A 25,936-nucleotide genomic window follows, 5' to 3' on the forward strand; every position below is an offset into this window, starting at 1 on the left:
TTCATTGTCCATATAGAACCCTTACAAGACACTTAGCTTATTTGAAAACTCCCTTAGGAAGTGGACATCATTTCTTGTGGCTTCTGTGGAGAGGGAACTCCTTTCCTACCCTGAAGTAGAGGGTCAGAAAGGGGTCTACTTGTTCAGAGTTCTGATTCGGGGTTGCGCTAGACAGAGTTACCCATTCGTTTATTCATTTATTTTAAACAGATATACTGAGGATGAACTTTGAAAACCTTAGGCTAACTGAAATAAATCAATCCCAAAAGACTGCATTTCTTATGATCCTGTTTATATGAAATGTGTAGTCAACAAATCTGTGGAAATAGAAAGGGGGATGAGGCTTTAGCCAGTTATAGCCTCTCTCAGGCTGGATCCCTGAAGAGCTGACTTAGGGCATCTGAGGAACCAGAGCCTAGACAAGATTCTCTTCTCTGTATCTCATTTTACTTTTATGCACATCCTCTGAGGAAACATCAGTGGCTTCCAGGTACTTTAGCAGGCTGGGAGAAATTAGAAAATTACAACTAATGGATACAGGTTTTCTTTCTGGAGTAATGAAAATGTTCTGGAATTGTAGTGGTGATTGTCCAACTCTATGAATATACTGAAAACCACTGCATTAACACTTTAAATAAATGAACTATATAATATGTGAATTATGTCTCAATGAAAATGTTGAAATTAGAATTGAAAAAGATAGTTATTCACACCTCTGATTAAAACAGAAACAGACCACGCCTTCACACTGTCTAATGCCTACTTGGTGGGGGAGGGTGGATAGGTAGAAAGCATAGTTTCCCATTGTCTGCTTCTACCTGAGGGATTCTATTCACCTATTTATCCAATCCTATTTTCAGACCTGATTCTTGTTCTCAGAGAGCTTTTACCTCAAGGATAAAGTAAGTCCACAGTGTGACCAGAGCAGTGTATTCAAAAGGCATTCCTTGAAAGCCTACAACTTTCTTGGAGCACGTATGTCCAAACATACGGATATAGAGGTGAACAATAAGTAGCCCATGACCTCAAGGACTGCAGAATGTAGTGGCCTTTTTGAAGATGACTGCAGAAAAACTGGGTATCAAAGAAGTGATGTTTGGGGCCTGAACCTCCTGAGTCACTAATTCCCAATGTGATTGAAAGATGTTAGTTCATTCCACTGTCTTCATGGTGATATCACCCTCAGCTTCCTCATACTCTTTGACAAAGATATTTGTAACAATGTTGTAAGTGAGGAAGTAGGGGAGGCAAGCTTGTGTGTGTGTATGTGTGTGTGTGTGCACTGTGTGCATGTATGCTGTATTCATATAAAAATGTAAGTGAAATGAACATGCACATACTTGAGCATCTGGATTGAGTGGTTGAATAAGCAATGGAAGGACTAGTGGAAACCAATCCTCTGAGAAACCAGAACTGGGAGATAAACAGCTCTTTTTTGCCCACTTTTTTGCTCACTTTTCCCCTTTATATCTCAAAAAGTGGTAGGAATTGGTTCACAAGTCGGTGAAGAAACACCTGACTACAGGTATTCTTGCTTCTGTCTCCACAGTCTTCACACCATCATGTGTGATCTCTCTGAGCCAGGAGACCCATGGGTCACATTGCTCATGCTCCCTCAGGGACCACCCAAATACGTAATTGCCTCATGAATGTTTGCAGGATCAATGCATCATTTCAGGATCACATGAATGAGTACATAGGTGTCATGAGAAGAATGGCCTGGGGGTGATTTCAGACATTTCATCTGAAGTTCATGTTATCTGGAAAGTCACTCTCCTGTAGGCTGGTCTCTCTAAGTAGCTCCTTGATTTCTCTCCCTGGCAACTTAAACTCCATATATTCCAGAAAAACACTTCCTACCAAATGTTGGAACTTTATTTTACCTACAGTACAAGAAAAGGCCTTACCATGTCTTTTTATTTGTCTCCCCTTATTTAATAGACTGACTAATCCAAAATTTTCCTGTACCGTAACTTTTGATCTTTTTTTCAATATTGTCTAGCAGTGTCTAGTGCTAGACAGAGAGACAGGGAGGAGCACAGCAGAGGGGTATTCTGGGCAAAGCAAGAATTGGCCTGTCTAGTATTTACATACATATTTATATGACCTAAAGTGGATCAGTTTTATACTTATCTTAATTCATCAATTCCATGATACAGTCTTCTAACGTTTGTTAACAGCCCTTAAATCAGTATATACCATATGATTGGTGGCACGTAATAGTTGAATTTGCAGCTTTTTTTCTTTCCTTGTGGTGCATGAAATAAGGGTGCCCCTTACAACTGATAGCCTCTTAAAGCTCAGAAATACAGTAGGTAGGAAGTAAGTATGTAGATATGAAATGAAATGATGACAGAATTGACATTGTTTAGTATTAGTTCTGTTTCTAAGAATGTCAGTTCTAACACTTTTAACTTGGAGTTATATGTTTCTTTACAGGTACTAATTCGATACTAATGTATTTTATAAACTGTCTGCCAGCACACCAAGAATAGGTTTAGAAGGGCAAAATTATTCTCGTCCTGGCTCTAATTTATCTGACACATTATTCAATTCATTTTGAAACTCAGATACCTTGCCAAAAAGCCACCAGCAATGCCAGTGCCTTTAAAGGGCCCTCCACAGTGCCACTACAGTGCATAGCCCATGTTCACCTCCAAATCTTCTTGTGTGACCCCTGCATGGGAAGCAGCTACAGCAATCATCAGTTCCCAGAGCTCCAGCTACTGTGCGGTGTCAGCAGCCTTGTCTGTGCTGTGCTGACTACACCTCTGTGAAACCAAAGTCCAAAGGCCAAGGGCCTCCCCAGCCACGTGCTGCATTCCCTCTCTCCAGTCCTTCTAACATCACACCCTTGTTGAGACTCCCGGGGTTACCAGGTAGAAGTTTCTGTTTTCCCAATATTCTCCAAAGGTCTGTCCAGAAATTTGCCTTTATCCTAAGTGAAAATAAAACCATCATTTCATGTTCTTAGTGTGTCCTGGTCACAGTTGGCCCCTCGTCTGTCTCTTGGGTCATATCTCCAGTGACCTCCATGTATTCTCTCGGTCTCTGTGATGGTTAATTTTGCCCAGGCTATGCTATGGTACCCAGCTGTTTGATCAAACGGCAATCCACAGGTTTCTCTGTAAGTATTTAATCAGTAGACTGAGTAAGCAGATTATCTTCCCTAATGTGAGCCTCATCCAATAAGTTGAAGCCTTTAATAATGGAGACTGAGGTTTCCCAAAGAAGAAGAAATTATCCTCAAGACTGCAGTGTAGAAACTCTGCCTGTTTCCAGACTACTGCCTTGCAGAATTTAGACTCAACGTTGCAACATCAACTGTTATCTGAATTTCCAGCCAAGACTTTGGACTTGCCAGCCCACACAGTCATTGCATGAGTCAATTTCTTAAAATAAATTTCTCTCTCTCTTCTGTTTCTCTGCATAACCCTAGCCAATACAGTTCTACCTACCTCCCTGTCTTCCCCTGAGGTATAGGTTGAGTGGAGTTGTGCTTTTGGGTCAAATACTTCCATATGTGTATATACATATATACACCTACATGTGTGTACAAATGATAAAAATAACAGAAAGTAATAACTGATGCTTACTGACCATCTATTTTGTTCTATGTATATTTAACTGTTTTATACACATTATCTCATTTAATCTTCATACCAATCTTGTGATGTAGGTAGTATTAATATCCCCACTATACTAACTAGAAAACAAAGGCTCCTAGAGCTAAACAAATAGCCCAAGTTGACACAGCTGGGAATAAAGTTCAGAAAATTTAACCCAAAAAATTTCAATTATTTTAGCATAATGTCAACAGGTTTCTGAGAACAAGTTTACACACAGCATAGATACACTACCACACACACACACACACACACACACACACACACACACAATGTCAGACCATCTTTCTAGTCCAGATTGTCAATTATTTTGTTTGGTGGGGTGAATTTTCCAGATCATTTATAACTATGCTTTCTAAATCCCTCTCCCATGCCAATTCCCTGCCAACCTCATTGTGTACCTCTCTTTTATGCAATATCTATGCACTTACTTCTTAATCAAAACCAAGACAGAACCCATCATTTTTCATAACCCAGACAGCACTATTTATAGGCTATCATGGGATAAAACTATGTTAATTACATATGATCACTACATACACACACCAACACCCTCACTGCCTATGTCCATTTATGTCCAGTATTTCTATCTTTCTAATCATTGGAATTAGAAGAATTTCAGTGTTAGATGAATGGGACACATAAATTAAATATTATAATTTCAATCACTTCATATCTATGCCTTGGGATTCCCTGGAGCAAGGAACTATTTCCAAGGATTCTGTGCTGAGCAATTTAGGTAACTATTAAGCAGGTCTTATGAGAGTAAATGAGAGAAGAATATGATCAGATGAATTAGAAGAACTGAACATCTCTAAAGAAAAAACAATTTGAGGATTTTCTTGGACTGTCTCCCGTTAGTAAATTCAATAATCAGAGTTTATTAATTCACTCTCGTACACACCCAGCAAGTATTGTTGACTATGTGGCCAACTCTGAGGATACTACATAATATGAAAGAAATATAATCTCTGCCCACTGTGACTATATTCTTAAGAAAGGATGGAAGGACGTGGATGAAGATAACGGCATGAGAAATAGAGGCTCATTTTGTGCAGTGTGGGAACTAACACAGAAACATTAGTATATCAGGCAAGAAAAGAAGGGATAGCTGTTTTAAGTCTAGCTTGTTGAGAAGAACTTACCATAAGCTGTTTGAATTTCACACGCAGTAAATAGTGCATGCCTTCCCAGTTTAACTCCAGAGAACTGGTTGAGACCACACACTGTAGTTAAATCACCTAGATTTGGATTCTGAGAACCAGTTACTTGCCTTAAAACCTGAGAAATGTGCCCAAAATTGTCTGTGCATCTGTCTTTTCATATATGAAGTGTGGAAAATAGCTGTAATTTCCTAATAGCAATATTGTGTGAATTGTTATTTTGGTTGAGTTACACCCAAAACACTTATAAGAGTGCATATCTTATAACAAGTACAAAAGTTTAGAATTTCATAGTTTTACTCTTTCTGTACATAGTTCTGAATTAGGTGTGAAGATGGAGCAATGCAACCAGCGTGGGTGTGGACTAGGATTGAAAACTCATCTAGCAAGGTCAAGGAGCAACCACGAAATGGTAACATGGGGAATGTGTTTCTGAATATTAATGATTTTGTCAATTATTTACAAGCAGAGGGAGAATTGTTTAGAAAATGAAAAGTAGCCTTATTCTGGGTTTACACATGTGTTCTCTTCAGCTGAATTCACTTCCAGCTGAACTCAGGTTGAGACATCCTGTCAACTGAGCCAGCAACAGTAAGAGTCCCTCCAGGAGCCGGCCAATATACTTGTCCCTCAGGCTCCCGAGTTTTTCTTGGCACTGGGGGTAGTTTTGTTCCTGCTCTGGGAGCAGCTGCTCCTGCAGTTAGCACAGGCAAAACACAGTCCGCCGACCTTGGCTGCAGAGCTGCTGCAGCAGCAGCAACAGAGCCTGGAGAGTCAGCGAGAGAGCAGCACCACAGCTCTCGGGCACTGCTGTGGATCTCACAGGGTCCGAGTTGAGATAACCACACACACAAGCATCCATCCTGGCCCAAAACTCCTTTTCTACTCTACCGTATTCCTGGACTGACCCTCTGGGGACTCAAGAGGATGACCAGGTAGAATTTTCACTCCATGTGGAGGTGAAAGTGCTCTCTGGGGATTCTGGCCCAGATGACAATCCATCCACCTTTTCCTTTTCACAATGTGTTCTGGTTACTGTTGACTCTCCTCACTTGGGTCATATTTCAGATAACCCAGAGTTAATCGTCTTTCACCCTCCTCCTCTAGATACCTTTGAAAGAGATGAAGCCATAACACCAAATATGGTGTCTGATTGCACAGCACAACTCTTCTCAGAGCCTCACCCTCTTCCTGCCCTTGAGAGATGATCCAGACCCCTGATCTTTGGCCCACTTCTGGGTGATGGGTGGATTAGAGGTGGGGAGACAGCAGAAGTAACTCTGAGCCTCTGCCAGGCATCCATAAGCCAGGTCTTGTGCCTGTCTTTGGGGAGCTCCCCACAGCACTCCAGACCTCAGCTGCAGGCAGTGAATTCCCCTGCCTAATCAACCTTCCATGCAGATTTGCCTCAGTGCATACAGCAGAGCCCATAAAGGTGGAACTGTGGGCAGGACGTTCCTGAATGTTGTGTTAACAGGTAAGAGAAGTGTACCCAGAGAGTCTGTGTCACTATTTCCAGAAACCCAGCAATCCAGCTGTCTTTACTCAGCATAAATATACTTTATGAACTAGATCAAGAACTACTTGATTGGATGTGTGCGCGATATACGTGCTCCGCTTCATTCTTAACTCACATCTTGAAATTTTATCCAGAACCATACTGCATCCAGATGTCAAAATTTATACTTCTGTATCCCTTCTGTACATACAAGCAGCCAGTGAGATTTGGGAAGTTCTTGGGGCTTTAGGAAAGCTCGGGTAAAGGGCTGTATTGGGGTCAGGGCCTTTTACCCACCCTTTGTCTTTCTTCAGACCTGAAGTACAGCATTGCAGATCAAAGCTCCATCAGGCATCCTCAGATCACCAACTGTTTCCCAGGAAACAACCCCTAATAATGAAATGACAAGACAGAGGGGTATCCATCTCTGAAGACTCCAGGGAACCACCGTACCAGCCGTGGACTACTGACCTCTGACTTCATCATATGTGAGTGGAAATAGCCTGCTCTCCTTTTTAAATTGCTGTGATTTTGAGTTCTTGTGATAGTAACAGAACGTAATTTCTAACACACATGCAAACATGCCAAACATAAGATAAGATGCAAGTAAAAACCAATAGTCAGATTGGAAATTATTCTGTGTATGGAAGTTTGGATGAAGCAAAGATTATGTTCACCACGAAAGGAGCACATGGGGGCCCAGATAGCAGATCCACTGGATAAGGGAAGGGCCGGTGAGTTGCTCTTACTTAAGGCAGAGGTCCCTGAAAGCACATTCAGGTGTCCACCCCTCCACAGGCCAGCCTTCACCTGCCCCAGGCAACCTTAGGTCCCTTGCTTGGAATTCCATTTTATACTATTCGGGTTTTGTTTTGTTTTGTTTTGTTTGCTGACATGTAAACACTAAGGACAAGGGAAAACTTCTTAACCAACTCAGGAAACCCTGAAGCTGTGAAAGCAAAGAAAGTCATATTTGAGTATTTATAAACTACAAATATTTCCTTGGCAAAAGTTATTATAAACAGAGTCCATTAATTATGATGTATTCAATATTTTAATAAAGACAGATCAAGGTTAATATCCATGATATATCAAGAGCTCTTGAAAATTGAAAAGAAAATTTAAAATCCTATTACAATTGTTGTAGAAATGGCCCATGTACGTATTTATGGAAGCTCAAAATTACTACTGGTCAGGGACTTGAAAATTGGTTAACAATGAGACTGGCAAAATAATAAAGAACATTAAGTCAAATAAACTGACAGTGCAGAGGGTGATTTAAAATGCAGTCAGTACAGAATCTCAGACTGGTTAATCAGCCAAGTTTTTGTCTTAGTGGCACTAAGGGTAAGTAAGAAGATAAACATATTATTAAGAGACTCCATCTCTGTCAAAATCCATCTTTGCTAAATCCATTATCTTCATGTAGACACCTGTCAGCCTGAACCTAAGAGGCACTAGCCCTTATTTCCCCTGCTGTGTCCCTGCTTCCCTCCCCTTCCTCTATTAATACTTAAGATGCCCCACCCATCCTGGCACTTCTCCCCCCTCACATCTGAGGGTGGCTTGGCAGAGAAGATAAGTATTGAAGGAGGAAAGGTCTTTTCTTTCCTACAGTGTCTGGTATTCTTTGTATTCTTATATTCCTTATATTCTTTGTATTTTCTAAGTAACTCTTCCATGTTTTTTCTATTTATTATCTCCATTACTCATCACTCCCCTGCCCAGCACGTGGGCCAAGTGGCAGGACAGCATCCTGGGGCTCAGATCTAACACTGAGAGGAAGTGAAGCCAGGTGTCCAAGGCAACAAGTCAAAAGGCTGATCTTCACCAGACTCACCCTCCCTGAAAAGGAGTTCAGTGACCACGGACTGTACTTAACAGGAGGAAGGGTCTCAACATCCGTTTCAAGCATTTTACCAACTATTGATTCTAACAGCAGGGAAGTATTGCTTCATTTAGATGTGTTCTTCTCCCTAGAGAAGAACAAGTCTGCAGAGCTTCCCAACCTTCCCAACGTCTGGAATAGACAGAAAATTAGAACATGTGTCTGGCTTAGTGGAGAGAAAGGCAAAGCTGCCATAGCCAGAGGTGACCCTCTTGGAGCTCCATCCACCCTGCCTTTGGGGGAATCAGTTCCTCGGAGCAGCTTTCCATGTATCACCTACTCATGTCTTCTCCTTGCCTCATAAAGAAAATTTCTCTGGGGCTCTGTCCTTTGGAGGACATTACAAATCTCAGAAGAAAATAGAATGACCAAGACATTTAGTGAGTCAGAAATCAGAGCTTTATTATAACATGAGATAAAGGAGGAAAAGAAGACTGCAATTGGGGTCCTCCATCAAGCACGAAGTTCTTCCAGGGAAGCGCCATGAGTCTTTGTGGTCTCTGCACACCAATGAATGGAACGAGAGGAAGCAGAAAGCGTATCCATCAGGCTGCAGCAGGTTCTTGACCATTCAGTCCCAAGAGCTCCTCTGAAGACCAGGTCAGCAGCAGCTCCCAGAGCTGTGGCAGCAGCCAGAGCCCCCAGAAGGTTCACTCTCACAGCAATCTGGGCTCTGGTGCCGGCGCCGGTGGAAGAGATGGGGCCTGTGGTGGCTCACGCAGCAGCCACCACTCCCAGAACTGCAGCAGCCCCCAGAGCTGGGACCACAGCAGGAAGAGACTGCAGGGGAACATGGAGCTGGGCACTGGGGTGGGCATTTGGGAGGACACTTAGGTGGACATTTTGGAGTACACTTGGGAGGACACTTGGGAGGGGGCTGGCACTGCTGCTGGTTTTGCTGGCAAGACATGCTGGCAGGAGTTTAGTCAACCTAAAAGATAGTAATGAAACTCTTTAAATATTTCAAATGAAAGGTCATAATTATACCTCCTCTAAAATCAATGCATGTGTAGAAGAAAAATGATATTTAGATCATACAGTCACATCAGTAACCTGAAAGAAACGACTTGAATCTTTCCTCCAGATAAAAGTACATAGATTAAAAATCAACAGAATGAGCTTCTTCTTCTTCCTTTCAAGGGAAACTGGGATTGCTCTGTCCTCACAAGCCTGAGTAGAGTATTCACAGCTCCCTGAAGTACCTATTTCCTTAATACAAGCCCTAAGTACCAGCTGGGTGTTTCAGAATACACCAAGGGGTCCTCTGGAAAATATTTCACAATGAAACCTCCAGATAAAAGGGCCTGGCTTGAAGTATTTGCCAGTTTCCATGGTGGAAATATACCCAACATGGCAGTTTTGAAGTTACCGATGTGAAGTCACTGAGCACAGAATTGGAAAAGATGTGCACAGTTAGCTTTTCCCACCTAAATGAGCTCCAGTAGGCCTCAGAGCCTCAGTAGATTCAAGCCAGACTGAGTCCTATTCCTGCTCAGTATGGCAGAACACAAGCACACAACTCTCTCTCTCTCCAGCCTACCTCCATCCTCCCCATCCCTCTGCCCTGCTCATACCTCTCTGGTATCCCAGGTGGCCACTCACCCTGGTCACACGCAGGAGCACAGACACGTCCCTGGGGAGTCAGAGCAGATGAGGTGCTGAAGCTGGATGTGTCTTTTATAGGGCCCAGGCTTGGCTCTGGGAAGAGCAGGAGGTGGCTCTTGCACAACCAGGCACGTGCTGGGTCATTCCTGACATTCTTCTGCCTCCTTGTCCCTGCAATCCAAAGAGGCCTCAGGAGCTTCCAGGACTCCTCTCTGGGGCTGGGGTCTAGAGAGGCTTTAGTCAGTCACAGCCTCCACCAGGTGGGAGCCCTAATGAGTTAAGTTAGGGTACACAAGGGACCCACACCTGGACAAGATTCTGTTCCCTGCATTTTTTAAATGCACGTCCTCTGAGGAAACATCAGTTCTGAGCCACAGCTTTCCCTGAACTTGTGGAAATGTTCCATTATGACTCCCTCCACCCTGAGCGGTTTCTTTTCCATGTTCTGTTGTAGATCCAGCCATCCCAGGGGGCTTCTACAGCCTTGGCTCTTTGTAGGCATCCCTCCCTTGCCTAGGCTCTCAGCCCTTCCTCCTGGCCTCTGGGTTTCTGCTTTTCCTCCGACTCACCATGGCAAGCAGATTCAGTGGATTAAACCTGAATTGATTCTGTCACCTAGAGCAAGGAGAATGATTGAGAATAAACAATTCCCTCTAAAATCTAAACATTTCCTTCAGTCGGAGGAATTGCATTGAATCTGCTACTGGAATCAGAAAAGCTGCATATGATAAATGGGTAATCTCTGGAAGCTGCTGGAACAATTATCAGTAATTGCTAGAGTATTACTATGATACTCACTTTGAGTATCACTTCTCATATGTAATGCCCATTATAAACCAGATATACCTATCTCACTGAGCAGGTTGTAATATAAAGTGAGAAGTAAGAAAGAGCTAAGTATGACACTTTGTGCCTGATAGACCCTTAATACATATATGTTTAAAAGAAAAACTAAAGCCATGTGTTGGGTACTTGCCCAGGTCTTATGTGTCATTAATTGTCCGTATAGAGCCCTTACCCTCCAAGAGCTTAACTCAACCAGAAACTTAGATTATTCGAAACCTCTCTTGGGAAGTAGACATCTTTTCTTGGGGCTCCCATGGAGAGGGAACTCCTTTCCTACCAGGAAGTAGAGGGTCAGCCAGGGGTCTGGTTATTCAGAGTTCTGATTCTGGGTTGCACTAGACAGAGTTACCCATTCATTTATTCATTTATTTTAAACAGATATATTGAGGGTGAACCTTGAAAACATTACACTAAGTGAAAGAAGCCAGTCACAAAAGACTGCACATTGTATGATGTTATTTATATGAAATGTGTAGAGTAGGCAAATCTGTGGAAATAGAAAGGAGATGAGGCTTTAGCCAGTTACAGAGTCTCCCAGGCTGGCCCCCTGAAGAGCTGACTTAGGGCATCGGAGGAACTAGAGCCTGGACAAGATTCTCTTCCCTGTATCTCCTTTTATGTTTATGCCTGTCCTCTAAGAAATATCAGCGTCTTCCAGGAGCTTTAGCGGGTTGGGAGAAATTGGGAAATTACTGCCAATGGATACAGGTTTTCTTTGTGGAGTAATGAAAATGTTCTAAAATGGTGGTGGTGATTGTCCAACTCTATGAATATACTGAAAACCACTGAATTTACACTTTAAACAAATGAACTATGCAATATGTGAATTACGTCTCAATAAAGATGTTAAAATTAAAATTGAAAAAGATCGATATTCACACCTCTGATTAACACAGAAAAACAGACTGCGCCTTCACATTGCTTAATGCCTACTTAGTGGGGGAGGGGAGGATGCAGAGAAAGCCCAGTTTCCCATTGTCAGTTTCTAACGGAGGGATTCTATTCTAGTTATCCAGTCGTATTATCAGATCTGATTCCTGCTCTCAGACAGCTTTTACCTGAAGGATAAAGTAAGTCAACAGTGTGACCAGAGCAGTGTATTCAAAAGGCATTCCTTGAAAGCCTACAACATTCTTGGAGCACGTATGTCCAGACACAGGGATATAGAGGTGAATAATAAGTAGCCCATGACCTCAAGGACTGCAGAATTTAGTGGCCTTTTTGAAGATGACTGCAGACAAATGGGCACCAAAGGAGATGATGTCTGGGGACTGAACCTCCTGAGTCACTATTTCCCAATGGGATTAGAACATGTTAGTTCATTCCACTGTCTTCATGGTGATATCACCCTCAGCTTCCTCATACTCTTTGACAAAGATACTCGTAACAATGTTGTAAGTAAGGATGTGGGGGAGGCAAGCTTGTGTGTGTGTGTGTGTGTGTGTGCGTGCGTGCGCACTGTATGTGTGTATGCTGTATTTATATACAAATGTAGGTGAAATGAACATGCACATACATGAGCATCTGGATTGAATGGTTGAGTAAGCGATGGAAGAACTAATGGGATCTGATCCCCTGGGAAACCAGAATTGGGAGATAAGCAGCTCTTTAATACGTCGCCTTTGTCCCTTTATATCTGAGAAAATGTTGAGAATTGGTTCAGAAGTCAGTGAAGAGACACCTGCCTGCCTGTATTCTTGCTTCTGTTTCCACAGTCCACACCATCATAGGTGATCCCTCTGAGCCAGGAGACCCCATGTCACATTGTGCATATTCCCTCAGGGACCAGCCAAACACTTAATTGTCTCGTGAATGTTGGCCGGATCAAGGCATGATTGCAGGACCACATGAATGAGTACGTAGGTGACATGAGAAGAATGACCCGGGATTGATTCCAGACATTTCATCTGAAGTTCACCTCATCTGAAAAGTCAGTCTCCTGAAAGCTGGTATTTCCAACTAGCTCCTTGAATTGTCTTTCTGGGAACTTAAACTCCACATATTCCGGAAAATTATCCCCCACCAAATGCTGGAACTTTATTTTAGCCACAGTACAATAAAAAGTCTTACCATGTCCCTTGAAGTATCTCACCTTATTTAATAGATTCACTAACCCAAATTTTCTCTTTACTATATCTTTGTAGCCCTTTTCATCTTCTTGTCAATACTGTCTGTCAGTGTCTGATTTTGGCCCAGTTTCCACTCCTGAAAGGGTATGTGTGGAGATAAAGGTTTATTGAATTGTAATTTCCAAAAAGTTAAAAGCATGACTCATATAAATATATAGCAGGCATATAGTAAAGATTTGTTTCACTCGTTAATAAGAGAATCCGCATGATGGTAACGCTGATTCAAAGAATAGGAAAGACCAAAGTATATACATTCAGTGAAAAAAATTCTGGAACAAGATTGCAAATTTAGATACAAAACTGGTTCAAGTTTTCAAAGGCAATGAAGCAATTAGTTTACATTTTCTAGAGCACGCAAAATGATTTTCAACTTCTAAATCTTCTATAAGTTAAATCTAGCTTTATAGTGTCTGGGCCTTAATCAATACCAAATATATTAAATAAAATCATACCACCATTTTTTTAAAAAACCTAGAGAGTCATATAAACCTTAGGCAAGGTTTTTAGTTACTAGGAAGAAGTAAAAATTTAAAAGACTAATCAGAAATCACCTTTTTGCTTAATTTTAAGTTTTGGATAAGTTTAACCCCCAATTTCCTAACAAGAGACGGTTCTGCAGAAAATTGGGACCTCAAAACCCAGGTCCAGAATAACTTCTTGCTGAAGTCATATTGGCTGATATGACATCAGAGGGGCATGGATTCCAGGCAGAGAGTTGCTGGAGAATTCACGTGTCGTGGTCCTGCTAGAGCGGGGACTCACTTCAGATCTTGGTATTAGCATAGCTGATAAGAGATGTCCTAACACTGTCCCACATCTGTTTTGCCTCATCTGGGACCTGCCATTTTCCTTGCCTGGTTACCAGGGTGAGTTTACCCCTGGGAGCCATCAAACTGGCTCTCAGTAGAACCATATGGGAGTCTAAAGAGTAACACTGGGAGTGTGGAATATGAGAGGAGAAGAGGGCCCAGCGATGAGGAGGAGCACAGCAGAGGGGTATTCTGAATGGGCAAAGCAAGAATTGGCCTGTCTGGTTTGTAGATACATGTTTATATGACCTAAAAAGGATGGATTTTATACTTATCTTAATTCATCAATTCCATGATACACTCTTCTTACATTTCTTAACAGCCCTTAAATCAGCATATAACATATGACTGGTGGCATGTAATAGTTGAATTTGCAACATTTTTAAAATTCTTTGTGGTGCATGAAATAAGGGTGCCCCTTACAGCTGATAGCCTCTTTATGCTTATGAAATACAGTAGGTAGGAAATGGGTATGTAGATATGAAATGAAATGATGAGAGACAGAAATTGATATTGATTTAGCATTAGTTCTGTTTTCAGAAATGTCACTTCTAACACTTTTAACTTGGGGCTATATGTTTCTTCATAGGTACTATTAGATACTAATGTATTTTATAAACTGTCTGCCAGCACACCAAGAATAGGTTTAAAAGGGCAAAATTGTGCCCATATTGGCTCTAATTTATCTGACTTATTATTCAATTCATTTTCAAACTCAGAAACCTTACCAAAACACCACCGGTAATGCCAATGTCTTTAAAGGGCCCTCCACAGTGCCACTCCAGTGCACAGCCCATGTTCAACTCCAGTTCTTCTTGTGTGACTGATCCTGCATGGGAAGCAGCTCCAGCTTCATCAGCTCCCAGAGCTCCAGCTACGGTGCAGTGTCAGCAGCCTTGTCTGTGCTGTGCTGACTATACCTCTGTGAAACCAAAGTGCAAAGGCCAAGGGCCTCCCCAGTCACATGCTGCACTCCCTCTCTTCAGTCCTCCTAACACCACAGCCTTGCTGAGACTCCTGGGGTTGCCAGGTGGAAGATTCTGTTTTCCCAATATTCTCCAAAGGTCTGTCCAGAAATTTGCCTTTATCCTAAGTGAAAATAAAACCATCATTTCATGTTCCTAGTGTGTCCTGGTCACTGTTGACCCTCTGCAGTCTCTTGGATCATGTCTCTAATGACTTCTATGTATCCTCTCAGTCTCTGTGATGGTTAATTTTGCCTAGGCTATTCTATGGTATCCAGTTGTTGATGAAACACCAGTCCAGATGTTGCTTTGTACATATTTAATCGGTAGACTGAGTAGGCTGATTATCTTTCCTAATGTGAGCCTCATCCAATCAGCAGAAGCCTTTAATAGCAGAGACTGAGGTTTCCAAAGAAGAAATTATCATCAACACTGCCATATAGAAACTCTGCCTGTTTCCAGACTACTGCCTTGCAGAATTTAGACTCAAGGCTGCAACATCAACTGTTACTTGAATTTCCAGCCTGCAGGCCTGCATGATCACCGCAATCATCATGCGATGACTGTGGGGTCTGGCAAGATTTCAGACTTGCCAGCCCCCACAGTCATCACATTAGCCAATTTCCTAAAATAAATTTCTCCCTCTGTCTCTTCTATTTCTCTGGAAATCCCTAACTAATACAGTTCTCCTTCCCTGCCTCCATATGTATATATACATATATACACACACGTCTGTACAAATGATAAAAATAACAGAATGTAATATATTAACTGAAGCTTATTGACCACCTGTTTTGTTCTAGGTCTTATTTGTTTTGTACACATTATCTCATTTAATCCTCATACCGATCCTGTGATGTAGGTAGTATTAATATCCCCACTATACTAATGAGAAAACAAAGGCTCCTAGAGCTAAGCAAATAGCCCAACTTCACACAGCTGGGAATAAAGTTCAGAAAATTTAACCAAAAAAAATTTCGAGAACTTTAGTATAATGTCAACAGGTTTCTGAGAACAAATTTACACACAGCTTAGATACAGTACCATACACACACACACACGCACACACACACACACATACACACAATGTCAGGCCATCTGTCTGTCCCAGATAGCCAATTATTTTGTTTGGTGGGATGAATCTTCCAGTTTATTTATAACCATGCTTTCTAAATCTCTCTCTCATACCAAGTCCCTGGCAAACTCATTGTCCACGTAACCTCTCTCTTACGCAATATCTATGCACCTACTTCCCAATCAGAACAAAGACAGCACTTACCATTTTTCATGACCCAGACAGCACTATTTATAGGCTACCATGGGATAAGACTATGTTAATTACATATGATCACTACACACACACACAGAGCAGTGCCCACACTGCCTATGCCCGTTTGTATCCAGCATTTATATCATTTTAATCACTAGAATTAGAAAAATTGTAGTGTTATATGAGTAGGTTACATTAATTAAATATTATAATTGCAATCACTGCCTATCCATGCCTTGGGATTCCCTGGAGCAAGGAACTGTTTCCAAAGATCTGGTACTGAGCAAATTAGGTAAACATTAAGCAGCTTTATGAGAGTAAATGGGAGAAGGATATGAACAGGTGAATTAAAAGAACAAAACATCACTAAAGAGAAAAAAAAAATGGAGGATTTTCTTGGACTGTCTTCCATTAGTAAGTTCAAGATTCAGAATTCAAAAATCACTCTCACATGCACTCAGCAAGTATTGTTGACTATGTGGCAAACTCTGGAGATACAACGTGATATGAAAGGAATATAATGTCTGCCCACTGTGACTATATTCTACAGAAAGGACAGAGGGACATGGGTGAAGAGAAGGGTATGAGAAATCGAGATTTCTTTTGTGCAGTATGGGAACTAGCCCAGAAACATTAGCATATCAGGCAAGAAAATTAGGGGATAGCTGCTTTAAGTCTAGCTTGTTGAGAAGATCTCACCATAAGCTATTTGAATTTCATGCATGGTAAATAATGCAGGCCTTTCCAGTTTAACTCCAGAGAACTGGTTCAGATCACAGACTAAGTAGCTATATAACCTAGAGTTAGATTCTGAGTACCAGGTGCTTGCTTTATAACCTTAGAAATGTTCTCAAATTGTCTGTGCCTCTGTTTTCTCATCTATGAAGTGTGGAAAATAACTGTAATGACCTAATAGCAATATTGTGTGAATTAATTGATCCTGTGATTGAGTTACACATAAAACATTTATAAGAGTACATATCTTATAACAAGTACAAAAGTTTAGAATTACCTAATTCTACAATTACTGTACAGAGTTCTGAATTAGGTGTGTAGCTGCAGCAATGCAACCAGCATGGGAGTTGACTAGGATTGAAATCTGACCTAGCAAGCCCAAAGAGCAACCATGAAATGGTAACACGGAGAATGTCTTTCTGAATATTAATAGTTTTGCCAATTAATTAGAAGCAGAGGGAGAATTGTTTAGAAAAAGAAAAGTATCCTTATTCTAGGTTTACACATGTGGTCTACTGCTGAATTCACTCTGAGCGTAACTCCTGTTGAGATATCCTGAAAACTGAGCTAGTAACAGGCTCCCTCCCAAGAGCCTGCCAATATGCTCATCCCACAGTCTCAAGTTTTTCTTAGCACTGGAGATACTGTTGGTCCTGCTCCGGGAGCAGCTGCTCCTAGAGTTAGCACAGGCACCACAGAGCCAGCTGACTTTAACTGCGGAGCTGCTGCAGCAGCAGCGACAGAGCCTGGGAGTCTGTGAGAGAGCAGCGCCGCAGCTCTAGGGCACTGCTGTGAATCTCAGAGGGTCCGAGTTGAAATAACCACCCACTCAAGAATCCATCCTGGACCACAACTACTTTTCTACTCTTCCCTCTTCTTGGGCTTGACCCTCTGGGGACACAAGAGGGTGACCAGGTAGAATTTTCACTTGATGTGAAGGTGAAGGTGCTCTCTGGGGATTCTGGCCCAGGTGACAATCCATCCACCTTCTCCTTTTCACAATGTGTTCTGGTTACTGTTGACTCTCTTCACTTGGGTCATATTTCAGATAACCCAACTCAAAGTTAATCATCTGTCACCCTCCAATTCTAGATATCTTTGAAAGAGATGCAGCCATAACACCAAATACGTTTTCTTCTTGCACACTTCTTCTCAGAGTCTCACCCTCTTTCTGCCCCTGAGAGATGATCCAGACCCCTGGTCCTTGGCCCACAGCTGGATGATTGATCGATTAGAGGTGGGGAGACAGGCAGAAGTAACTCTGAGCCTACCCAAGGTGTCCATAAGCCAGGTCTTGTGTCTCCAGGGAGCTCCCTACAACACTCCAGACCTCAGCTGCAAGCAGTGAATTCCCCTGCCTAATCAACCTTCCACGCAGGCTTGCCTCAGTGCATACAGCAGAGCTCATGGAGGTGAACTGTGGGTGGGACACTCCTGAATGCTTGTGTTAAGAGGTAAGTGAAGTGTAACCACAGAGTCTGTGTCACTATTTCCGGATAACCAGCAATCCAGCTGTCTTTACTCAGCAGGTCAAACTGTATAGAAAACTACTTGATTGGATGGTTCCCAATATACATGTCCCCTTCATTCTTAACTTGTATCTTTAAATTTTGGCCAGAACCAAACCATGTCCAGATATCAAAATTTACACTTTTCCATTCCCCTTGTATGCACAAGCAGCCAGTGAGATTTAGGAAATTGTTGGGACTTTAGGAAAGCTCAGGTATGAGACTTTACTGGGGTCAAGGCCTTTTACCCACCCATTCTCCTTCTTCCTACTTGAAGCACAGCCTTGCAGATCAGAGCTCCATCATGCACCCTGATATCACCAACTGCCTCCCAGGAAACAACTGCTAACAATGAATTGACAAGACAGAGGGGTATCCATCTCTGAAGACTCCAGGGAACCACCATACCAGCCATGGACTACTGACCTCTGACTTCATCATATATGAGTGGAAATAGCCTGCTTTCCTTTTTAAATTGCTATGATTTTGTGTTCCTCTGATAGCATCAGAACATAATTTCTAACACACCTGCACACATGCCAAATACGAGGTAAGATGCAACTAAAAACAAATGTTAGACTGGATAAAGAAAATGAGGCAGATATATACTATGCAGCCATAAAAAAGGATGAGTTCATGTCCTTTGGGGGTACATGGATGAATCTGGAAACCATTGTTCTCAGCAAACTAACACAGGAACAGAAAACCAAACACTGCAGACGCCAGGTGTCTCATAAGTGGGAGTTGAAAAATGAAAACACGTGGACACATGTAGGGGAACATCACACACCGGGGCCTGTCAGTGGGTAGGGGGCTAGGGGAGGGATAGCATTAGCAGAAATACCTAATGTACTTGACAGGTTGATGGGTGCAGCAAACCACCATGGCACATGTATACCTATGTAACAAACCTGCACGTTCTGCACATGTATCCCAGAACTTAAAGTATAATTATAAAAAAAAAAAACAGTTAGATGGGAAATTATTCTGTGTATGGAGGGTTAGATAGAGAAAGGAAGTTGCTCACCATGAAAGGAACACATGGAGGCCCAGATAGCAGGCCCACTGGGGAAGGGAATGGCCGGTAGGTTGCTCTTACTTAAGGCAGAGGTCCCTGAAAGCAGACCCAGTGTCCACCTCTCTGTAGGCCAGTCTTCAACTGCCCCAGGCAACTTTAGGTCCCCTGCTTGGCATTCCATTTTGTACTGTTTGGTTTTTTCGTTTGTTTTGCTGCTCACATGTAAACGCTAAGGACAGGGGAAAACTTCTTAACCAACTCAAGGAACCCTGAAGCTATAAAAGCAAAGAAAGTCATATTTGAGTATATAAAAACTAAAAACGTTTCCATAGCAAAAGCTATTATAAACAGATTCAATTAAATCTGATGATTAACTGTTTTAATAAAGACAGATCAAGGTTAATATCTTTGATGTATCAAGAGCTCTTGGAAATTGAAAAGAAAATTTAAAATCATATTATAAATTTTGTAGAAATGGCCAATGTACCTATTTTTAGAAGCTCAAAATTACTACTGGTCAGGGACTTGAAAATTCAGTTAATAATGAGACTGGCAAAAATAATGAATAGCATCAAGTCAAATCAACTGACTCAGTGCAGAGGGTGATTTAAAATGCATAGAGTACAGAATCTCAGACTGGTTAAACAGTTGGGTGTTTGTCTTAGCAGCAGTAAGGATGAGGAGGGAGATGAACATCTTAATAAGAGACTCCATCTCTGTCAGAATCTCTCTGCACTGAATCCATCATCTTCATGTAGACACCTGTCAGCCTGAACCTAAGAAGCACTAGTCCTTATTTCCCCCTGCTGTGTCGCTTCTCCCTTAACACTGAGAGGAAGAGACACTAGGTGTCTGAGGGGCAAGTCAAAAGGCGGATTTTAAGCAGAGTCACCCTCCCAGGACAGAAGTTCACTGACCATGGGCTGTACTTTGCAGGAGGAGAGGTCTCAACTTTCGTTTCAAGCATTTTATTCAACTATTGATCCTAACAGCAGGGAAGTTTTGCTTCATAGAAGTGTGTTCTTCTCACTAGAGAAGAACAAGTCAACAGAGGTTCCCAACCTTCCCAATGTCTGGAATAGACAGAGAATTAGAACATGTGTCTGGCTTAGTGGAGAGAAAGGCAAAGCTGCCATAACCAGATGTGACCCTCCAGGATCTCCATCTATCCTCCAGTTGGGGTAATCAGTTCCTCGGAGCAGCCTTTCATGTATCAGCTACTCATGTCCTGTCCTTGCCTCATGAAGAGAATTTCTCTGAGGCTCTCACCTTTGGAAGACATTAGAAATCTCAGAAGGGAAGAGAATGACCAAGATATTTAGCGAGTCAGAAATCAGAGCTTTATTATAATATGAGGCAAAAGAGGAAGAGAAGGCTTCCATTTGGGGTGCTCCATCAAGCACGAAGTTCTTCCAGGGAAGCCCCATGAGTCTCTGCGGTCTCTGACGACCCATGAAAGGAATGAGAGGAAGTGGAAAGAGTATCCATCAGGCTGTAGCATGTTCTTGACCATTCAGTCCCAAGAGCTCCTCTGAAGACCAGGTCAACAGCAGCCCCCAGAGCTGTGGCAGCAGCCAGAGCCCCCAGAAGGTTCACTCTCACAGCAATCTGGGCTCTGGTGCCGACGCCGGTGGAAGAGACGGGGCCTGTGGTGGCTCACGCAGCAGCCACCACTTCCAGAGCTGCAGCAACCCCCAGAGCTGGGACCACAGCAGCCCCCAGAGCTGGGACCACAGCAGGAAGAGACTGCAGGGGAACATGGAGCTGGGCACTGGGGTGGGCATTTGGGAGGACACTTAGGTGGACATTTTGGGGTACACTTGGGAGGACACTTGGGAGGAGGCTGGCACTGCTGCTGGTTTTGCTGGCAAGACATGCTGGCAGGAGTTTAGTCAACCTAAAAGACAATAATAAAACTATTTAAATATTTCAAAGCAAAGGTCATAAGTATACCTCTTCTAAAATCAATGCATGGATGAAGAAAAATGATATTTAGATCATACAATCCCATCAGTAACCTGAAAGAAACAACTTGAATCTTTCCTCCAGATAAAAGTACATAGATTTAAAAAATCAACAGAATGAGCTTCTTATTCTTCCTTTCATGGGGAAACTGGGATTGCTCTGTCCTCACAAGCCTGAATAGAGTATTCACAGCTCCACGAAGTACCTGTTCTCTTATTACAAGCCCAGCACCCAGGTGGGTGTTGCAGACACGCCAGGGATCCTCTGGAAAATGTTTAGCCATGAAAACTCCAGGTAAAAGGGCCTGGCCTGAAGCAGTTGACAATTTCCATGGTGCAAATCTGCCCAAGATGGCGAACATGAAGTCATTGAAGACAGAGTTGGAAAAGATGGGCAGAGTTAGCTATTCCCTTCGATATGAGCTCCAGCAAGTCCCAGAGCTTCTAGAGATTTGAGGCAAACTGAGTCCTATTCCTGCTCAGCATGGCAGAACACAAGCACACAACTCTCTTTCTCCAGCCTACCTCCATCCTCCCCATCCCTCTGCCCTGCTCATACCTCTCTGGTATCCCAGGTGGCCACTCACCCTGGTCACACGCAGGAGCACAGACACCTCCCTGGGGAGTCAGAGCAGATGAGGTGCTGAAGCTGGATGTGTCTTTTATAGGGCCCAGGCTTGGCTCTGGGAAGAGCAGGAGGTGGCTCTTGCACAACCAGGCACATGCTGGGTCATTCCTGACATTCTCCTGCCTCCTTGTCCCTGCAATCCAAAGAGGCCTCAGGAGCTTCCAGGACTCCTCTCTGGGGCTGGAGTCTAGGGAGGCTTTAGCCAGTCAGAGCCTCCACCAGGCGGGAACCCTAAAGAGTTAACTTAGGGAACCCAAGGCACACATGCCTGGATATGGCTCTGTTGGTTGCATCTTTTTATGCATGTCCACTGAGGAAAAATCAGTTCTGAGCCACAGCTTTCTCTGACCTTGTGGAAATGTTCCATTACAACTCCCTCCACCCTGAGCAGTTTCTCTTCCATGTTCTGCTGTGGATCCAACCATCCCAGGAGGCTTCTACAGCCTTGGCTCTTTCTAGGCATCCCTCCCTTGCCTAGGCTCTTAGCCCTTCCTCCTGGCCTCTGAGTTTCTGCTTTTCCTCCGATTCATCATGACAAGCCATTCGCTGTATTAAATCTGAGTTGATTCTGTGGTCTAGAGCAAGGAGAATGATTGAGAATAAGCAATTCCCCTCTAAAATCTAAATGTTTCCTTTAGTCAAAGGAATTGTATTGAATCCATTACTGGAATCAGGAAACTTGCATATGCTAACTGGGTAGTCTATAGAAGCAGCTAGAACAATTAGTAACAATTGCTAGAGTGTCACTACGATACTATGAGTATCAGTTCTCATATGTAATGGCCGTTATAAACCAGGTATACCTATCTCACTGAGCTGTTTTTAATATTAAGTGAGAAATAAGAAAAAGTTTGATAGGACACTATGTGCCTGATAGGCCCTTAATAAATATGTGTTTCAAAGAAAACTAATGCCATGTATTGGGTACTTGCTCAGGTCTTATGTGTCATTAACACAATAGTTAGCTTCTAACTGAGGGATTCTATTCCCATTGTCAGCTTCTAACTGAGGGATTCTATTCTAGTTATCCAATCCTGTTATCAGATCTGATTCCTGCTCTCAGACAGCTTTTACCTGAAGGATAAAGTAAGTCAACAGTGTGACCAGAGCAGTGTATTCAAAAGGCATTCCTTGAAAGCCTACAACATTCTTGGAGCATGTATGTCCAGACACAGGGATATAGAGGTGAATAATAAGTAGCCCATGACCTCAAGGACTGTAGAATTTAGTGCCCTTTTTGAAGATGACTGCAGACAAACATGGGCACCAAAGGAGATGATGTCTGGGGACTGAACCTCCTGAGTCACTATTTCCCAATATGATTCGAACACGTTAGTTCATTCCACTGTCTTCATGGTGATATCACCCTCAGCTTCCTTATACTCTTTGACAAAGATACTTGTAACAATGTTGTAAGTGAGGAAGTAGGGGGGGCAAACCTATGTGTGTGTGTGTGTGTGTGCACATGTGCGTGCGCACTGTATGTGTGTATGTTGTATTCATATAAAAGTGCAGGTGAAATGAACATGCACATACATGAGCATCTGGACTGAGTGGCTGAATGAGCAATGGAAGAACTAATGGGATCCGATCCCCTGGGAAACAAGAAATGGGATATAAGCACCTCTTCAACGTATCCCCTTTGTCCGTTTATAACTCAGAAAATGTTGAGAATTGGTTCACAAGTCAGCGAAGAAACACCTGCCTGCAAGTATTCTTGCTTCTGTCTCCACAGTTCTCACACCATCATATGTGATGCCTCTGTGCCAGGAGAACCTGTGTTAAGTTGCCCATGTTCCCTCAGGGACCAGCCAACCCTGAGGATCAATGCATGATTGCAAGACCTCATAAACGAGCACATAGGTGTCATGAGAAGAACATCCTGGCGGTGATTTCAGACATTTCATCTGAAGTTCACCTCATCTAGAAAGTCAGTATCCTGCAGGCTGGTCTCTCCATGTAGTTCCTTGATTTGTCTCCCTGGGAACTTAAACTCCATATATTCCAAAAAATTATTCCCCAGGAAATGCTGGAACTTTATTTTAGCCACAGTACAAGTAAAAGCTTTACAGGTATCTTGATGTATCTCACCTTATTTAATAGATTCACTAATCCAAATTTTCCCTTTACTATATCTTTGTAGCCCTTTTGATCTTCTTGTCAATACTGTCTGGCACTGTCTGGTTGGACCTGTTTTCACTCCCGAAAGAGTAAGTGTGGAGATAAGAGTTTATTTAACTATAATTTCAAAAAAGTTAAAAGTATATTTATATATGTTAATATATTACAGACATATATCAAAGATTTTTTCACTTGTTAGTAAGGGAACCAGCATGATAGTAATGCTGGTTCAAAGAATTGGAGATAACAAAGTATATACAGTCAGAGGAAAAACTTCTAAAACAAGATTGCAAATTTAGATACATACTGGTTACACTTTTAAAAGACAATGAAACCATGAGGTTATAAATCTTCTGTTAAGTTCAGTCTAGCTTTACAGAGTCTGGGCCTTAATCAACACCAAATAGAGTAAGTAAAATCAACCCACCAATTTAGAAAAAAATTCCTAGAGTGTCCCCATAAATCTTAGGCAAGGTTGTTAATTACTGGGAAGAAGTAAAACTTTAAAAGACTGATCAGAAATCACTTTCTGGCTTAATTTTAAGTTCTGGACAATTTTATCCCCTAATTTTTAACAAGAAATGATTCCACAGGAAAGTGGGGCTTCAGAACCCAGGTCCAGAATGGCTCCTTGCTGAAGTCACATTTGGCAGATAGACATTAAAGGGGCATGAACTCCAGAATTCATGAGTCATGGTCCTGCTAGAACTGGGACTCATTTCAGATCTTAATATTAGCATAGCTTATAAGAGATGTTCTAATACTGCCCCGCATCTGTTTCGCCACGTCTGGGACCTGCCATTTTCCTTAGCTGGTTGCCCGGGTGAGTTTACCACTGGGTGCCATCGAACTGGCTCTTGACAGACCCATATGGGGATCTAAAGAGCAACAGCGGGAGTATGGAATATGAGAGGAGAAGAGGGCCCTGTGATTGGGAGCAGGACAGCAGAGGAGTATTCTGGGCAAAGCAGGAATTGGCCCGTCTAGTATTTACATACATGTTTATATGACCTAAAGAAGATTGGTTTTATACTTATCTTAATTCATCAATTCCATGATACACTCTTCTTACATTTGTTAACAGCCCTTAAATCAGCATATAACATATGATTGGTGGCATGTAATAGTTGAATTTGCAACATTTTTCTCTTTCTTTATGGTGTATGAAATAAGGGTGCCCCTTACAACTGATAGCCTCTTAAAGCTCATGAAATACAGTAGGTAGGAATGGGATATGTAGATATGAAATGAAATGATGAGAGACAGAAATTGACATTGATTTAGCATTAGTTTTGTTTTCAGGAATGTTGCTTCTAACACTTTTAACTTGGAGTAATATGTTTCTTCACAGGTACTAATTAGATACTAATGCATTGTATAAACTATCTGCCAGCACACCATGAATAGGTTTAAAAGGGCAAAACTATTCCCTTCCTGGATCTAATTTATCTGAATTATTATTCAATTCACTTTCAAACTCAGATACTTTGACAAAACATCATCATCAATGCCAACACCTTTGAAGGGCCCTCCACAGTGCCGCTCCAGTGCACAGCCCATGTTCATCTCCGGTTCTTCTTGTGTGACTGACCCCTGCATGGGAAGCAGCCCCAGCTTCATCAGCTCCCAGAGCTCCAGTTACTGTGCAGTGTCAGCAGCCTTGTCTGTGCTGTGCTGACTACACCTCTGTGGAACCAAAGTGCAAAGGGCAAAGACCAAGGACTTCCCCAGCCGAATGCTGTGCTCCATCTCTCCAGTCCTCCTAGTTTTATGCAACATCTATGCACTTACTTCCCAATAAAAACCAAGACAGAGCCCATCATTTTTCATGACCCAGACAGCACTCTTTATAGACTATCATGGGATAAAACTATGTTAATTACATATGATCACTACACACACACACCCCAACACCCTCACTGCCTATGTCCATTTATATCCAGTATTTCTATCTTCTTAATCACTGGAATTAGAAGAATTTCAGTTAGATGAATAGGTCACATTAAATATTATAATTGCAATCACTGCATATATATGCCTTGGGTTTTCCCGGAGCAAGGAACTATTTCCAAAGATTCTGTGCTAAGCAAATTAGGTAATTATTAAGCAGGTCTTACAAGGGTAAATGAGAGAAAGATATGATCAGGTGAATTAAAAAAAAAA

General features: G+C 42.2%; 3 protein-coding genes across 4 annotated transcripts; 1 reads left to right on the plus strand and 2 right to left on the minus strand.

Moving 5' to 3' along the window:
- Positions 1-8,557: 8,557 nt before the first annotated feature.
- On the minus strand, positions 8,558-14,673 carry LOC139356701 (late cornified envelope protein 2D-like). 2 transcript variants are annotated; one of them, XM_071071428.1, is made up of 4 exons: positions 14,293-14,673; positions 12,719-12,831; positions 9,778-10,395; positions 8,558-9,106 (listed from the first exon to the last, which is right to left on the minus strand). In XM_071071428.1, the coding sequence occupies exon 4, from the start codon at positions 9,083-9,085 to the stop codon at positions 8,777-8,779; it is 309 nt and encodes a 102-aa protein (XP_070927529.1). In that variant the 5' UTR covers positions 9,086-9,106; positions 9,778-10,395; positions 12,719-12,831; positions 14,293-14,673; the 3' UTR covers positions 8,558-8,776. The 2 variants fall into 2 exon arrangements, with proteins under 2 accessions (XP_070927529.1, XP_070927531.1); XM_071071430.1 differs by lacking the exon at positions 12,719-12,831 and having other exon boundaries at positions 9,778-9,951.
- On the plus strand, positions 11,814-25,585 carry LOC139355976 (uncharacterized). The gene is made up of 4 exons (XM_071068706.1): positions 11,814-12,024; positions 13,463-13,621; positions 23,796-23,862; positions 25,256-25,585. Exons 1-4 carry the CDS (start codon positions 11,814-11,816, stop codon positions 25,449-25,451), a joined length of 633 nt encoding a protein of 210 aa, XP_070924807.1. The 3' UTR covers positions 25,452-25,585.
- On the minus strand, positions 20,384-21,661 carry LOC105497893 (late cornified envelope protein 2D). The gene is made up of 2 exons (XM_011769416.2): positions 21,612-21,661; positions 20,384-20,957 (listed from the first exon to the last, which is right to left on the minus strand). Exon 2 carries the CDS (start codon positions 20,934-20,936, stop codon positions 20,604-20,606), a length of 333 nt encoding a protein of 110 aa, XP_011767718.1. The 5' UTR covers positions 20,937-20,957; positions 21,612-21,661; the 3' UTR covers positions 20,384-20,603.
- Positions 25,586-25,936: the final 351 nt, after the last annotated feature.

Source organism: Macaca nemestrina, chromosome 1 (assembly GCF_043159975.1).
Source record: "Macaca nemestrina isolate mMacNem1 chromosome 1, mMacNem.hap1, whole genome shotgun sequence".
Taxonomy (NCBI): Eukaryota; Metazoa; Chordata; class Mammalia; order Primates; family Cercopithecidae; genus Macaca; species Macaca nemestrina.